The sequence below is a fragment of the Aquarana catesbeiana genome, linkage group LG03 (assembly GCF_042186555.1).
Source record: "Aquarana catesbeiana isolate 2022-GZ linkage group LG03, ASM4218655v1, whole genome shotgun sequence".
Taxonomy (NCBI): domain Eukaryota; kingdom Metazoa; phylum Chordata; class Amphibia; order Anura; family Ranidae; genus Aquarana; species Aquarana catesbeiana.
The window spans coordinates 579,553,229-579,569,710 of record NC_133326.1 but is presented as its reverse complement, the minus strand read 5'-3'; the positions used below and the strand labels follow the sequence as shown (position 1 = coordinate 579,569,710).

At 41.3% G+C, this 16,482-nt stretch overlaps 1 protein-coding gene and 1 long non-coding RNA gene across 2 annotated transcripts in view; one reads left to right on the top strand and one right to left on the bottom strand.

The window, feature by feature from the left end:
- LOC141132952 (tetraspanin-15-like) overlaps positions 1–16,482 on the top strand; it is a 274,647-nt gene that overhangs the window by 141,706 nt on the left and 116,459 nt on the right. Inside the window, exon 3 of the mRNA XM_073621975.1 lies at positions 6,196–6,270. Within this exon, the coding sequence (XP_073478076.1) occupies positions 6,196–6,270 (75 nt within the window). The remainder of the gene's footprint in view (positions 1–6,195; positions 6,271–16,482) is intronic.
- Positions 1–16,482, bottom strand: part of LOC141132953 (uncharacterized) — a 136,879-nt gene that overhangs the window by 31,106 nt on the left and 89,291 nt on the right. The gene's annotated exons all lie outside the window — the stretch shown is intronic.

The following is a 16,482-nucleotide window of genomic DNA, read 5'->3' as shown; positions in this document are numbered from 1 at the left end:
ACAAGGCAATGAATCAAATATTAAGAGAATATGACACAGTGTAATAGATAAGCAGATAAGGAAAGCTTGTCTGTGTGTGTATATGTATAGTTCTAATTTGTGCATATATACAGTGGGGACGGAAAGTATTCAGACCCCCATAAATGTTTCACTCTTTGTTGTATTGCAGCCATTTGCTAAAATCATTTAAGTTCATTTTTTTCCCCATTAATGTACACACAGTACCCCATATTGACAGAAAAACACAGAATTGTTGACATTTTTGTAGATTTATTAAAAAAGAAAAACTGAAATATCACATGGTCCTAAGTATTCAGACCCTTTGCTCAGTATTTAGTAGAAGCACCCTTTTGTTCTAATACAGCCATTAGTCTTTTTGGGAAAGATGCAACAAGTTTTTCACACCTGGATTTGGGGATCATCTGCCATTCCTCCTTGCAGACCCTCTCCAGTTCTGTCAGGTTGGATGGTAAACATTGGTGGACAGCCATTTTTAGGTCTCTCCAGAGATGCTCAATTGGGTTTAAGTCAGGGCTCTGGCTGGGCCATTCAAGAACAGTCACGGAGTTGTTGTGAAGCCACTCCTTCCTAATTTTAGCTGTGTGCTTAGGGTCATTATCTTGTTGGAAGGTAAACCCTACGGCCCAGTCTGAGGTCCTGAGCACTCTGGAGAAGGTTTTCGTTCAGGATATCCCTGTACTTGGCCGCATTCATCCTTCCCTCGATTGCAACCAGTCGTCCTGTCCCTGCAGCTGAAAAACACCCCCACAGCATGATGCTGCCACCACCATGCTTCACTGTTGGGACTGTATTGGACAGGTGATGAGCAGTGCCTGGTTTTCTCCACACATACCACTTACAATTAAGGCCAAAAAGTTCTATCTTGGTCACATCAGACCAAAGAATCTTATTTCTCACCATCTTGGAGTCCTTCAGGTGTTTTTTAGCAAACTCCATGCGGGCTTTCATGTGTCTTGCACTGAGGAGAGGCTTCTGTTGGGCCACTCTGCCATAAAGCCCCGACTGGTGGAGGGCTGCAGTGATGGTTGACTTTCTACAACTCTCTCCCATCTCCCGACTGCATCTCTGGAGCTCAGCCACAGTGATCTTTGGGTTCTTCTTTACCTCTCTCACCAAGGCTCTTCTCACCGGATAGCTCAGTTTTGCCAGACGGCCAGCTCTAGGAAGGGTTCTGGTCGTCTCAAGTGTCTTCCATTGAAGGATTATGGAGGCCACTGTGCTCTTAGGAACCTTAAAGCGGGGGTCCACCTATCTATCGTTTTTTTTTTTTTTAGTTCATTCACAAACTTTTCTTCTCAGCCTTACATACTCACATATTGTGTGTAATATGTCCGCCTGTGTCAGATTTAGTCGGAAAGAATAATTTATATTATTCACTGCAGGCGGTTTCCATCTTCATTGTGGGCATTTGAAGCCCACAAGCATTTATTTCCTGGATGTGGTGAATGCTGTGCTCCCAGCATTCACTGCTCGTTCCCGCACATGCTCAGTGGCATCCTGGGAAGCCTGAGACTAGCTCCCAGGAGTCTGGGAGAGGCTAGAAACACGCCTACTCCCACGGGAGGAGAACCAGGAAGTGCAAAGAATAGAAAAATAAAAGGTAATTACGGCGATTTAATTTTTTTTAAACGGCATGTCAGCATCTAGGCAAGGAAGAGAATACATACAGATATTGTTCAAAATTTGGGTGGATCCCCGCTTTACGTGCAGCAGAATTTTTTTTGGAACCTTGGCCAGATCTGTGCCTTGCCACAATTCCGTCTCTGAGCTCTTCAGGCAGTTCCTTTGACGTCATGATTCTCATTTGCTCTGACATGCACTGTGAGCTGTAAGGTCTTATATAGACAGGTCTGTGGCTTTCCTAATCAAGTCCAATCAGTATAATCAAACACAGCTGGACTCAAATGAAGGTGTAGAACCATCTCAAGGATGATCAGAAGAAATGGACAGCACCTGAGTTAAATATATGAGTGTCACGGCAAAGGGTCTGAATACTTAGGACCATGTGATATTTCAGTTTTTCTTTTTTAATAAATCTGCAAAAATGTCAACAATTCTGTGTTTTTCTGTCAATATGGGGTGCTGTGTGTACATTAATGAGGAAAAAAAATGAACTAAAATGATTTTAGCAAATGGCTGCAATATAACAAAGAGTGAATACTTTCCGTCCCCACTGTAAATACTATGTTTATATATATATATATATATATGTGTGTGTGTGTGTGTGTGTGTGTGTATATACATATACACACAGTTGTGCTCATAAGTTCACATACCCTGGCAGAATTTTATTTCTTGGCCATTTTTCAGAGAATATGAATGATAACACAAAAACATTTCTGTCACTCGTGGTTGGTGTTTGGCTGAAGCCATTTATTATCAATCAACATTATTTAATCTTTTTTTAAATCATAATGACAACAGAAGCTACCCAAATTACCCTGATCAAAAGTTTACATATCCAAGTTCTTTACTGTGTTATGCCCCCTTTAACATTAATGACAGCTTGAAGTCTTTTGTGGTATTTATGGATGAGGATCTTTAGCTTCTCAGATAGTAAAGCTGCCCATTCCTTTTGGCAAAAAGCCTCCAGTTCCTGTAAATTCTTGGGCTGTCTTGCATGAACTGCACGTTTGAGATCTCCCCAGAGTGGCTCAATGATATTGAGGTCAGGAGACTGAGATGGCCACTCCAGAACCCTCACTTTATTCTGCTGTAGCCAATGACAGGTCGACTTGGCCTTGTGTTTTGGATCGTTGTCATGTTGGAATGTCCAAGTACATTCCATTCGCAGCTTCTTGGCTGATGAATGCAAATGTTCCTCCAGTATTTCTGGATAACATACTGCATTCATCTTGCCATCAATTTTGACCAAATTTCCTGTGCCTTTGTAGCTCACACATCCCCAAAACATCAGCGATCCACCTCCGTTTTTCACAGTAGCAATGGTGTACCTTTCATCATAGGCCTTGTTGACTCCTCTCCAAATGTAACGTTTATGGTTGTGGCCAAAAAGCTCAATTTTGGTCTCATCACTCCAAATGACTTTGTGCCAGAAGGTTTGAGGCTTGTCTCTGTGCTGTTTGGCATATTGTAAGTGGGACATTTGTGTAGTAATCTTTCTTCTGACGACTTGACCATGCAGCCCAGTCTTTCTTCAAGTGCCTCATTATTGTACATCTTGAAACAGCCACACCACATGTGTTCAGAGAGTTCTGTATTTCACCTGAAGTTATTTGTGGGTTTTTCTTTGCATCCCAAACAATTTTGCTGGCAGTTGTGGCTGAAATTTTAGTTGGTCCACCTGACCGTGGTTTGGTTTCAACAGAACCCTTCATTTTTCACTTCTTGATTATTGTTTGAACACTGCTGAATGGCATTCTCCATTCCTTGGATATCTCTTTATATCCCTTTCCTATTTTATACAGTTCAACTACCCGCAGATCCTTTCACAATTTTTTTGCTTTCCCCATGACTCAGAATCCAGAAACGTCAGTGCAGCACTGGATGAAAGATGCAAGGGTCTGTCCGGAGTCCAGAAACTCATTGACTTTTTATACACACACACTAAGTACAAGAAAACAGATCACAGGTCAGGATGGTTACCTTTAATAGCCATTCAAACCCCTTTGTGTCAACTTGTGTGCATGTTATCAGGCCAAAATCACAAGGGTATGTAAACTTTTGATCAGGGTCATTTGAGTAGTTTCTGTTGTCATTATGATTTAAAAAGAGTAAACACAGTTTATTGATAGATGGCTTCAGCTAAACACTAACCATTAGTGAAAGAAAAGTTTTTGTGTTGTTATTCAAATTCTCTGAAAAATGGCCAAGAAATCATAAATTCTGCCAGGGTATGTAAACTTAGGAGCACAACTGTGTGTGTGTATGCAGGGCTTTTTTTCTCAGAGAATAGGTGCTGGAACTGCCACCTACTGAGTCACTTCTTGTCTCTGCCCCCTACCCACCTCCGAGCAACATCTCTTGGTTCCACCCCTTACCCACCTCCTAGCACTGTCTCATTCAGAGAATACAGAGCCAAGTATGATTATGTCATGCTATGTATAAAGTAATTTGTATGGAAATTAGTAATAACAAGAAAAACAGTACAATAGATCCCCTGCAACCAGCAGCAATATACCCCCACAGCAACAATAGACCCCCCAGCAACATAGGACCCCTGCAACAAAATATCATCCCAGTAAGAATTGACCCCTGGCAGCAAGACCAGATCTCCCAGCGGCCAGCATCAATAGACTCTACAGCAGGCAGAAACAATAGATCCCTCCTTTAACAGTAGATCCCTTCCAGCAGCAGTTAACTCCCCAGCAACATAACCTCCCCCAGCAACAATAGATCCCCCACCAGCAACAATAAACCTTCCCAGCAACAATAGGCCACCACACAAAAACAAATCCCCTCCAGCAACAACAGATCTTCCAGCAGCCAGTATCAGTAGACCCTGCAGTGTGTGTGTGTATGTATATATATATATATATATATATATATATATATATATATATATATATATAAAATTTAATTAATGAAAAATGCAACCTATTTTGTACAGTGCATTTTCGGCCCTGATTTATAAAAGTGGTTCATAGTTTTGCCTCCGGTAAACCTTAAAGCAAAACTCAGCTGTATCTGAGCACCACATACTAAAAACACTATTTTTAACAAATTTTTAATAATATTCAAAGCAAGTTCACCCATCCATCCATGTCTCCATGCTTTTTGTTAAGAAATCACTTTGATAAAAAAAAAAAAAAACCCTAGCATTTCCAGCCACAGCCATCTTGAGTAAGGGCAGATGATTCATGTATCATTTACTTCCTGGAAGCCATCTGCCATTAGCTTAAAGGGGTTTTTTAAAAAAAAAAAAATAACAAACATGCCTATACTTACCTGCTCTGTGCAATGGTTTTGCACAGAGCAGCCCGATCCTTTTCTTCTATGGCCCCCGCCAGCACTCCAGGCCCCTCCTTCATCGGGTGCCCCCATGGAAAGCCGCTTTCCCAGGGGCCACCTGTGTGGGCTCACTCCCGAGTCCTGCTGCTGCGTCCATTGACACAAACAGCAGAACTCGCATGTCACTGGATTTGATTGACTACAGCGGGAGCCAATGACTCCTGCTGCTATCAATCTGTTCACTAAGGAGAGAGACAGCGGCTGGAGCCGCTGTGCTTGTGCACATCCCTAGATCAGATCGGGCTCAGTTAAGAAAAAGAGGGGTCTGGGGAACTGCAGCACAGAAGGCTTTACAACCACTTGAAGCATTCAGTCAGGATGGTTCTTAAATGAGATGACAGAAGAAAAATGCCCGTAAAGACTCTTGACATCATTTTGGCCAAGGCCAAAAACCATAAAGCATCTGATGAAATGTAAAAAATGTTTAAAAGAAGTAAATATAATATACCTTCTTATCTATTTACTAAGGCTAGTAGCATAGGTATTAAAAATAGGTAATGCTGATTGGGAGAGTTTAGTTCCGCTTTAACATTGCCTATAGCACAGGTTCACTGTAAAGGCAGGCACTAGATCTGATGCCAGAACACTGTAAAATGTTGTGACAGGATCCAGGCCTGGCAATTGGCCTTTCAGTCCCCCTTTTCTGCATTATTAGGAGCAAGGATGAATATCATGTTCTTCCATTCCTGGAAGAACTTATCTGGACGTTGGTAGCAGTTGCTGTCTCAGCCAATGAGGAGGGAGAGTCCCCAGAGAGCCGAGGCTCTTGTACACATTGCCGGATCGCGATCGGGCTCAGGTAAGTATTAGGGGGGCTTGGGGGGATGCTGCACACAGAAGGTTTTTTTACCTTCATGCATAGGATGCATGAAGGCAAAAAAACCTTTAGACTTTAGAACCACTTTAAGTTATCATTCGTGTCGTTGCCTCTAGGTGCCTGGTGGTCAGGTATGGTGACTAATTAGACTTTACTGTGAAGTCAGTCTTCCTTTAAAAAAAATGTGTCTGTTGCCAGTGAAATTTTTTTTAAACCTCTAAAGGTTGGATTTTGAAGCCATGAATGTGATCATTGTTTGAGAAAAACAGACTGAACAATACCAAGGCCCATTATGTTTTATAGGAGGGGGTCATTGCTTGCTTTTAAATATCTGTAAAAATGTTGTCAACCCTTGATTTCAACAATATCTCCTGTTCTTTCTTCAGTTCTTCTGGGTCTTGCTTGTCATCTTCATCATAGAGCTCCTACTGATTGTCATTGAACTTGTTTTCGAAACTCAGGTAAGTGTAACATCTGTAGAAGCCAAAAGAGCACAGGATGCAGGGATGCATGTGTTTTTAAAGAAAAATGATCACTTTTTGCTTTGTTTCATTTCCATTTTTTGGTATATATGTACAAAGTTATTGTTTACTGCATGCAAAGTTATCACTAATTCTCAATAGGAGATTTAGGAGCAATTAGCTAGACACCTCGGGCCTGGCCCCCTTGCAACTCATTCGAATTAGATTATTAGGTTGAGCTTCGCTTACCCTCACCTTTATTATCCGGGTGCATAATTATAGGACACATACACTGTGTTATGTATACTAAATATAGAATTTATTAAGACCAATGGCACACATAGTAGTATATTGGTTCCTTTTGGATGATGGTTAGTCAGATGCCATGATATAGAGAGAGATTCTTTATTACTTATTCGACATGTTGTAGACAGCATAAGCCTACTCCCAGGGATGCAGTTCTGTTCTCCGTTTTATATATATATATATATATATATATATATATATATATATATATATATATACATACACACACACACACACACACACACACACACACACAGCATGCCTCTAACTACTAATTTAATAACAAGTAATTATTTTTCTTTGTGAAATGGTACGGCCCTTTGACAGGTTTAGTGGTCATGTCTGCCTTGTCTGACACAAACTTTTTTAGAGGTGTCTCTAATGCCCTGTACACACGACCAGTTTTGCCATCGCAATAAACTCCGAAGGTTTCTCAGACGGAACTCCGACGGAATTCCATTCAAGCGGTCTTGCCTACACAAGGTCAAACCAAGGTCCGACTGTCCAGAACGAGGTGACGTACAGCACGTATGACGGGACTAGAAAAAGGAAGTTCAATAGCCAGTAGCCAATAGCTTCCGTCTCATACTTGCTTCAGAGCATGCGTCGTTTTTGGTCCGTCGGAACAGCCTACAGACGATCGGTTTTCCCGGTTCCTTCGGAAATATTTAGAACATGTTCTATTTCTAGGTCCATCAGAATTTTCGAAAAAAAAGTCTGATGAGGCACATACACGATTGGAATATACGATGAAAAGATTCCGTCTGACCTTTTCTGTCGGACATTCTGCTCATGTGTACACGGCTTTATGCATTTTAATACTGTACACTTGGTTGAATGGATTTAAAGTGTAACTTTAGTCAGAAAACTAAATCCTGCTAGATCACTTCATGCTGGCCCCTTTTGCAGGTATAGCTATGTAAAACATTACAAATAAGTGCCTATACTGTTTAAAATGCAGTAATACACTGCCTCATCCTGTTCTGCACATGCTCAGTTGCTCTCAATTTTTTGGCACTGCTGAAATTGTAGAGGCTGATCTGCTAACAGCCTTAAAGTGAAATAAAACCCTCCTATCCTTAACGGCCAAAGAAGCTGCTTCTGTTTGATCTGCAACTGCCATGGTGCTGCACATGTGATCAGTTATGACACCAGACATTTAATGGTTTGACAGTTGGGTTGATCAAACAAGCAAATGTGACAGTAAGCAATTCCAGCATTCCTGGAATGTAACTGCTTTTTGAAACCATTAGGCCCCTTTCACACTGAGGCGGTTTGCAGGCAGTATTGCGCTAAAAATACCGCCTGCAAACCGCCCCTAAACAGCCTCCGCTGTTTGTTCAGTGTGAAAGCCCGAGGGCTTTCACACTGAAGCGGTGCGCTGGCAGGACGGTGAAAAAAGTCCTGCAAACCGGTTCTTTGGAGCAGTGAAGGAGCGGTGTATTCACCGCTCCTGCCCATTGAAATCAATGGGACAGCGCGGCTATACCGTGGCAATACCGCGGCTATAGCCGCGCTGTACGAGGGATTTTAACCCTTTTTCGGCCGCCAGCGGGGGTTAAAATCGCACCGCTAGCAGCCGAATACCGCTGCAAGAACGACGGTACAGCAGCGCTAAAAATAGCGCTGTTGTACCGCCGACGCCCCCACCGCCCCAGTGTGAAAGGGGCCTTAAAGCAGGAGTAAACCCATCGATATAACATTTTCAAAAAATCCCAGCAGTAACTGTCACATTGGTTGTGCTCTCAACCAAACTGTCAAACTGTCCATTAACTGATCAGTTATGGCAGTTGAACCATTTCTGGACGCCCACTGTTATACGTCATTACTTTGACGTTATATACAGTGGTTATGGCAGCAGGTAGTTGCCATAACCCCGGTATTTTTTTAAACAGTGGACGATCCTCTTTCACGTAAAAGTGGTCCCGGCAGTGGATTCGCCACATGATTCCTTTATGGACAGCTGGAGAGATGCCCTTCCCATTGTTTCCCCCGCTTACCGAAGCCGTCGGCAGCAACAAAAACGATCCAATCCCATGAAGCAATGGGCAGGAAGTTGAGTGCGGGTAAGATGGCCCCCACTCAACTCTATGCCCTTGGAGGACCGGAGCAACGTCTGACATCACTTCCATCTAATGGTCTTAAAGGCAAAGAAAAAAAAAAAAAAGTTTAACCCTGCGCTTACCCAACAAATCAGCAGCTCACACAACAAATAAGGATTTTGTCAAAAAATATAAGTGCACAGACAAGTGTAGCGCTAGAGATTTTACAAGCTTATAATATAACTTATATAAGAATATGAAAAGAAAGAATCTAAGTCAATCAACAATGTGCAAAAATAAAGTCTCTGGTGCTCTTCAGATGTCCCTTCAGGTACAAAAAAACTGTTGTTAATCCAAAGGGTATATGGAATTCCTTAATCACCACGTGGATATCACATGCAAAGAATTAGGTGTGATGGACCCTCCACATAGAAAGAGTGAAGGCTTACCGGAGGGATTGAACTCATAAGAACATACGTTCAATGAGTCAGTCTAGCTTGTATCACCAACAGACAATAGAAGGAAGGACCTCCCAACTGGATGGCAGCAGAATTCCAAATGTATCCATCCTATTGAACTTGTGACTGTTCACTCCAGCATCCAGCAGAGAACTCCAGCATCCAGCATGTCAGTTCTCTGCTGGATGCTGGAGTGAACAGTCACAAGTTCAATAGGATGATCCATGGGAAGGTTTGCCATCCACTTTAAAGAAAGTTCCCTCACAGTTCTGGATACATTTGGAATTCAATCCCTCCGGTAAGCCTTCACTCTTTCTAAGGGGAGGGTCCATCACACCTAATTCTTTGCATGTGATATCCACGTGGTGATTAAGGAATTCCATATACCCTTTGGATTAACAACAGTTTTTTTGTACCTGAAGGGACATCTGAAGAGCACCAGAGACTTTATTTTTGCACATTGTTGACTGACTTAGATTATTTCTTTTCATATTCTTATAATGGTCTTAAAGGGACAATTATTTTTTATTAGTAAATGTAAAATCAATTCTTTTTATTTTTATTTTTTTTTGCTTTTAAGTGTAAATGTGAGATCTGAGGTCTTTTTGACCCCGGATCTTGCAATAAAGAGGACCCGTCATGCTTATTTCTATTACAAGGGATGTTTACATTCCTTGTAATAGGAATAAAAGTGATCAAAAATGTTTTTTTAATGGGACAGTGTAAATATAAAAAATAAGTAAAATAAATAAGAAAAAAAAGTGTCGCCTATGGAGATTTTTAAGTACTCTAGTTTGTCGCCATTCCATGAGCTGGCGCAATTTTGAACCATGACATGTTAGGTATCTATCTACTCAGCATAACATCATCTTTCACATTATACAAAAAAATTGGGCTAACTTTACAGTTTTGTTTTTTTTATTCATGGAAGAAAATTTGCATTTGAAACACTGCTGCGCAAATACAGTGACATAAAATATTGCAATGACCACCATTTTATTCCCTAGGGTCTCTGCTAAAAAATATATATATAATATGTGGGGGTTCCAAATAATTTTCTAGCAAAAAATACTAATTTAAACTTGTAAACAACAAATATCAGAAAAAGGTCTGGTCCTTAACTGGAGGCCAAGATGATAGCTTCATTGGCTGAAAATGATAGGAGGGTTTAATTCCACGTTAAAATCGATGGGTTTAGTTCTGATTTATGATTTACTGCTGTTCAGGGGCTCTGGACTTCAGCAAAATGGCAGCCTCCAGCAAGAAGGAACAGAAGCAATGTTGGAGGCAAATTACAGCACTCACTCATTTTGGTAGCATAATTACTAATGTGGAATATATGTTTCTTGCTAAAGAACATTATTTTGTATCATCTTCTTATGGGTAAAGTTCCACTTTAAGGAGACAACGTATATTGTTTCTTTTTGGTTTTTACTTAACTATTTGTATTTTTGTACTATTTTTGTTCTGCTCTGTTTTTGTACTTGGGCTTATGTCTTCTGGGCCTACCTCTAAAGTTAAAAGCAAAATCATTTCATAAAGAATATCTGATTAAAAAAATATATATTATTAAAGAAAACAAAATGTAAAAGAGGAGATGTAGAGCAAGCATGTGCGTTCTTTGTTCTATATGCAGAATTTATGGAGCATTTTTAAACATAACCAACTACTTTTAAAAGTACACTTTAAGCCAAAATTACTGATTTTGTTTTCATTTGGTCTTCAGTCTAGCAAGTTTAACACTCCCTGCCTGGAATATTATTTTCTATACAATGATCAATAATGAGAACCAAACGAGTCCCTTTCTTCCTTGTTTCTCTCTCTGATGGCACACGTTGCCCAGTGTTTGTGTAAAGTTTGAGTCATTGCTTTCCAATTTTTAATGCAGTCGTGAGGACTGGAATGCTCTTTTGTTGATAGAGGGTATGAATCATAAATTCATCTTTTGCAGCATCACTTGTCTCATAAATGGCAAGCAGAGCACTAGAAGATTCTTAGATTGAAAAGAGGCAATTTCACGCTGAATTTCTGAATATCGTTGTATGAAAGGATTTGGCATCATGTATACGTCAGAAAGGAATTTAGCTAGTAAGAATAAGGAGGAAGAGTAATCAGAGTGGTAATAGAAAAAAAATTGAGCTGGGTAGATGTGAAGACCCAAAACAAACAACAGTTATGTGTCACTCATGTGTCACTGTAAAATCAATTGTTAGAAGTAGTGTATTCTAGTTTTGTGAACAGTAGAATTGTGCAGGGATAGGATAAGGCAGAGTCTTCCCTATACAAAGGGTTGCGGTATGTCTTCCCATTTTTGGTATTATTGGAAGCACCATTTTGTGTCGTTAAGATGCCCTGTTCTAACCATCATTTTCTGCTGTAGATAGAGCCTACAGTATATCCATCTGCTTGGATCATTAAAACTTGTCTAAGTATTTTAAAGGGTTTGACTCTTTGGCCATGATTACCTTTGTTTCAAGGATGGAGAAAGCTAGTAGAGATTTTTATCAACCAATTTTATTGAACCCATCAGCCTTTTTTGCCTCCTAGTGATACCTCTCCTACTCCCAGAGTTGTCCTGTGTGGAAGATGACTAGAGGCTAGTTTAAAAACAGATTAAGATACTTTGCAAGAATGTAAAATGACATTTTCTAATATATACAGGAATACACAGTTGCATTCATGAGCATCACTAGTGGCATGTGCCTCACGTATTTTGCTCCATTGGGTCCTGATTCCACACCAACTCATTATTATTTTTGCATCATCACCCCCATATTTCATTGGACCTGCATCTGAGGGCAGTGGTGGATGTTTGCTGCACCCTCTGCATCACCCCCCCCCCCCACACACACACGCACACACACACACACACGCACACACACACACACACACACACACACACACACACACACACACACACACACACACACACACACACACAGTGAGAACATGAGTCCTGCAAATGGAAACGTCTGATGGACCCTTAGCACGGCCACATGCTTGGTTCCAGCTAGCTGGTTTGTTTATCTGCACTTGGTGCCCGCTCAAGCACTGCAGTGCAGCAATTAAGAGAGTGGGTACCTGCAGTGCAGTTGACTGGAAGGTTGGGCAGGGGGTTTTGAATGTAGTGGGTATTGCTGGATTCTCTGTTGTAGGAGAGTGATGTTTTGATGTTTATGCTGGATGAAATGAGTTATGCCCTGTACACACGGTCGGACATTGATCGGACATTCCGACAACAAAATCCATGGATTTTTTCGGACGCATGTTGGCTCAAACCTGTCTTGCATACACACGGTCACACAAAGTTGTTGGAAAATCCGATCGTTCTAAACGCGGTGACGTAAAACACGTACGCCGGGAATGTAAACGGGGCAGTAGCCAATAGCTTTTGTCTCTTAATTTATTCTGAGAATGCGTGACCATTTGTACGTCGGATTTGTGTACACACTATCGGAATTTCCGACAACCGATTTTGTTGTCGGAAAATTTTATATCCTTCTCTCAAACTTTCTGTGTCGGAAAATCCGATGGAAAAAGTCTGATGGAGCCTACACATGGTCGGAATTTCCGACAACAAGCTCCGGTCGCGCATTTTCCGTAGGAAAATCCGACCGTGTGTACGGGGCATTAGAGTTGTTGGGGGAGGATTTTTGTTTGGGAAGGGGAGATCTTTTTGATTGGAGTTGGGCAATTTTGATGAGAGGGGGTTTTTTCTTGGACGGGGAGGTTCATACTGCTGCTTTCTTTATGTTACATACTTCTAACTGCTGTACGTTTAATACTCCTGGTTTCTGTACTTTGTACTGTACATTACACACTCCTGGCCTCTCACTCTGTCGTTTTCTTACCCTTGTCCCCTGTACTCTGTATGTTACATACTCCTGGCCCAAAAGGCTCTGTCCCGGCTAGGTCTGTAACACTCCCCTTGCTCTCCACATTGTTCCTGGTTGTCAGAGGTAGTTGTGGGGCCTGCTGTGTTTTAACCATCAATGCTGAGAGGCCTACAGCGTGTGCATGACAGGTACTCTTAGGTCTTTATTTAAAGGGTTGGTTCACCTTTACCTGCCTATGCAGATAAGATGTGTCTGTAGATAAAAACAATCGGTGCAGCCATAGCAATGCCCTTGCTATAGGTGTAGGCCATTTACGTACCTCCTGAAGCCTGACTGAAATAATCCCAGGATGTTGCTAGGGCATTGCTAAGTGACGTTTAGTCATTACTGCTCACCTCCTCCATCACAGGAGTAAGCTCTCAAACACTGAGCTCAGAGCTACTGCATCAGGGGAGAGAAAGAGCATATAAGGTGGTTTGAATCTGAGCAAAAGCTCACTCCTGTGATGGTGAAGGTGAACAGTAACAACCAAGGCCTCTCTTAGCAACATCCTAGCAACATCCTGGGAGTATTCCAGTCAGGCTTCAGGAGGTACTTATGTAAATGGCCTACACCTATAGCAAGTGCATTATTCAACCTCAGTCAGAGGTTTTTTTTTTTTCCTACAAACACCCCTTACCTGCATAGGCAGTTTTTTTACAAAGGTGAACTCAACCTTTAAAAAAGAATAATTTGTTTTAATTAATTAATCTCCTATGTATCTAGCCATCTGTTTTCACCTGTAATGTATACGTCTTGTATGTTCGCCTCAATGTGAATAAACAAACTGCAGCCACGTTGTCGGCCTCATATTAAAGAGAAAAATGAGACAATAACTGTTTTTATTTCTGTAATGGTAATGTATGGTTAGCAGAAAAAAGGTGCCAAAATAACTGGATGTGTTCATTTGAATTATGGGTATGGCGAGAGAGACTCATTAATTAGAGCTAGTAGAGTTAATTAGGCATTCTTATTCTTGCCTTGATTAATTAGACATGCCTATTCTTTTATAATTGCCCATAGTTAATATATTCATTGTCTTTGGTTTGGCAGAAACTGTAAAGAAGCATGTCCTATAAGCTGTGTCCTCAATTGTTCTTTGTCATATTTTATTGTTCACATTTAAGATGGGGTAATGCTTTAGGCATAGCTTGGCCTTGTATTGGAGGTCTAAATGGATATTTCAGGTTCTGTCGGCCTTATGAAGAGCCAATTTCTTTTCACAATGCTCAGAACATTAAATGTATTTGTTGAAGATGTGCTAACAGCACTAAGTTTTAGTAACCAGTCACAGGTCCTTTTTCCTAGGCTTGCATCAGGTAATTATGACTGATTGGCTATACTGCTTTTTAGCAGGACCTTTCTTAATAGGTTGGAATGCGTAGCAATGAAGAGGAGTTGCAGACATTTTACAAAGAATCAGTTAATTCTCAGAATTCACAGCAGAAGTACTGAAGTCATTCAAGTACTTTTCTCAGCAGCTCAACTAACCCTGTTCCCTGTTTCTCAGCAGACCTTCACCATTGTAAACACAGAGCAGGAGCTATGGGAGAGAGGGACAGGATGAGCTGAGCTGCTGAGAGAATGACTTGACTGACTGAGAGAAGTATGGGTTGTTTTTCTTTTTTTTTTTCCAGAATCATACTTACCTAGGTGGATGCAGTATCGGTCTGATGCTGCCTCTGTCCCCCGCCAGCTCTAAGACCCCTTTCACACTGGGGGCTTTGCAGGCACTACAGCGCTAAAAATAGCACCTGCAAAGCACCCTGAAAGAGCCGCTCCCGAGGGCTTTCACACTGCAGCGGTGCGCTGGCAGGACGCTAAAAAAAAGTGCTGCTAGCAGCATCTTCGGAGCGGTGAAGGAGCGGTGTGTATACCGCTCCTCCACAGCTCCTGCCCATTGGAATTAATGGGCAGCACGGCTATAGCGTCGGCAAAGCGCTGCTACAGCAGCGCTTTGCGGTTGGTTTTAACCCTTTCTCGGCTGCTAGCGGCCGAATAGCGCCACGAAATTGACAGTAAAATGCCGCTAAAAATAGCGGCGCTTTACCACCGACGCACCTAAGACTGAGGACCGAGCAATAATCAAACACAGCTGATTACTCAGTTTTCAGTGCTCCCTGAGCAGAGAGCTGGTTACTGTCATCCTGGGCACCATAGTGGTCCCATGGCGTTCTTTAGTTAGAATGACATGGATGGAGAAGAGGATACTGGCAATGACCTGTTTGGACAGTGCAGTGCATATGAAAGGTTAAAGTATATGTAAACCCTCGCCTTATAAAACAAACCATTCAGTTTAAAATAAAGATGAAAGGCAAAACATTTGTATGTATGTATGTATGTGTGTGTGTGTGTGTATGTATATATATATGTGTATATATATATATATATATATATATATATATATATATATATAATTACATGATAAATACCTTTTTCCTATTTTTTACAAGTGATCACATACCCTCTGTTCTCAGCTGCATAAAGAGCTGGGGGAGGAGGAGAAGCAGCATTACACTGATCTGTCCAGTGAATGGCTGTGCGGGGGATGGGGGGGGTGTCAGCCCAAGTCTGGTCATTGGAAGAGAGCAGATTGAGTTCCCAGCATAGCTAGAGAACTGACCATGATGTGCTATCATGCCTAGTGTGGTCAGCTTTTAATAGGAAAGCAGAGTGACTGGCAGGATCATCAGGGATTTCACACAAAGGAAGCAATACAAAGAGATCGGGATACATTTTCATACAAGTACTGGTACAGCAGGCACATATCAGGAGTATGACATTTTGGGGTGACATATTATTTAAGGATTTTGATTTGTATTTGCAAGCACACAAAAATATTTTAAAGAGGAACTGCAGTCTGCTCACATAATTTATAATAAAACATCTTTGCCTTTCTGAAGCTTCCCTCCAACCACTTTGCATATTATTTTATATACAGTACACTGTGATTCTGTACTTGCCAAATACGCTGCAGAAATCTTCCTCCACTGAGTCTGGTTGCATCCATTTTAACTGTGGGCAGCTGAAGCTGCTGCCTGTTCACTTCCTGAATTTACACCGACACACAGAGGCACACCTCTAGCTCTGCAGCTCTCTTTGGCCCTCTTATGACTCACCCCCCTCCCTTCCAGGCAAACTCTCACAAGAGTGAGAGAGAGAGAGTTGTCATAAGCCTAGGCTTTTTACCAGACAAGAATCAGGAAGTGGGCTGTATAAGTTATTTACTGGCAGAAAACAAATGTTTTATTATCCAAAGTTAAAACAACAATAGCATATTCAATAGATGGAAAGATAAAAAAAAATGACTGAAGTTCCGCTCTAACTGTATATTGCTGATTAGAAATGCGTGGATAATCATGTGTGATTTACTTGGTCTGCTTCTACGATCCATTTTCACATCCACTGATCCCCCAGTATTTATTTATGATGTGGAGTTCTCTACTAATTTGTCAGTTCAGTACACCAGGCATACTCAGCAGCAAGCCCAATCCCCCTATTCACCAATCAACACATCAGACTAGAGTTCAC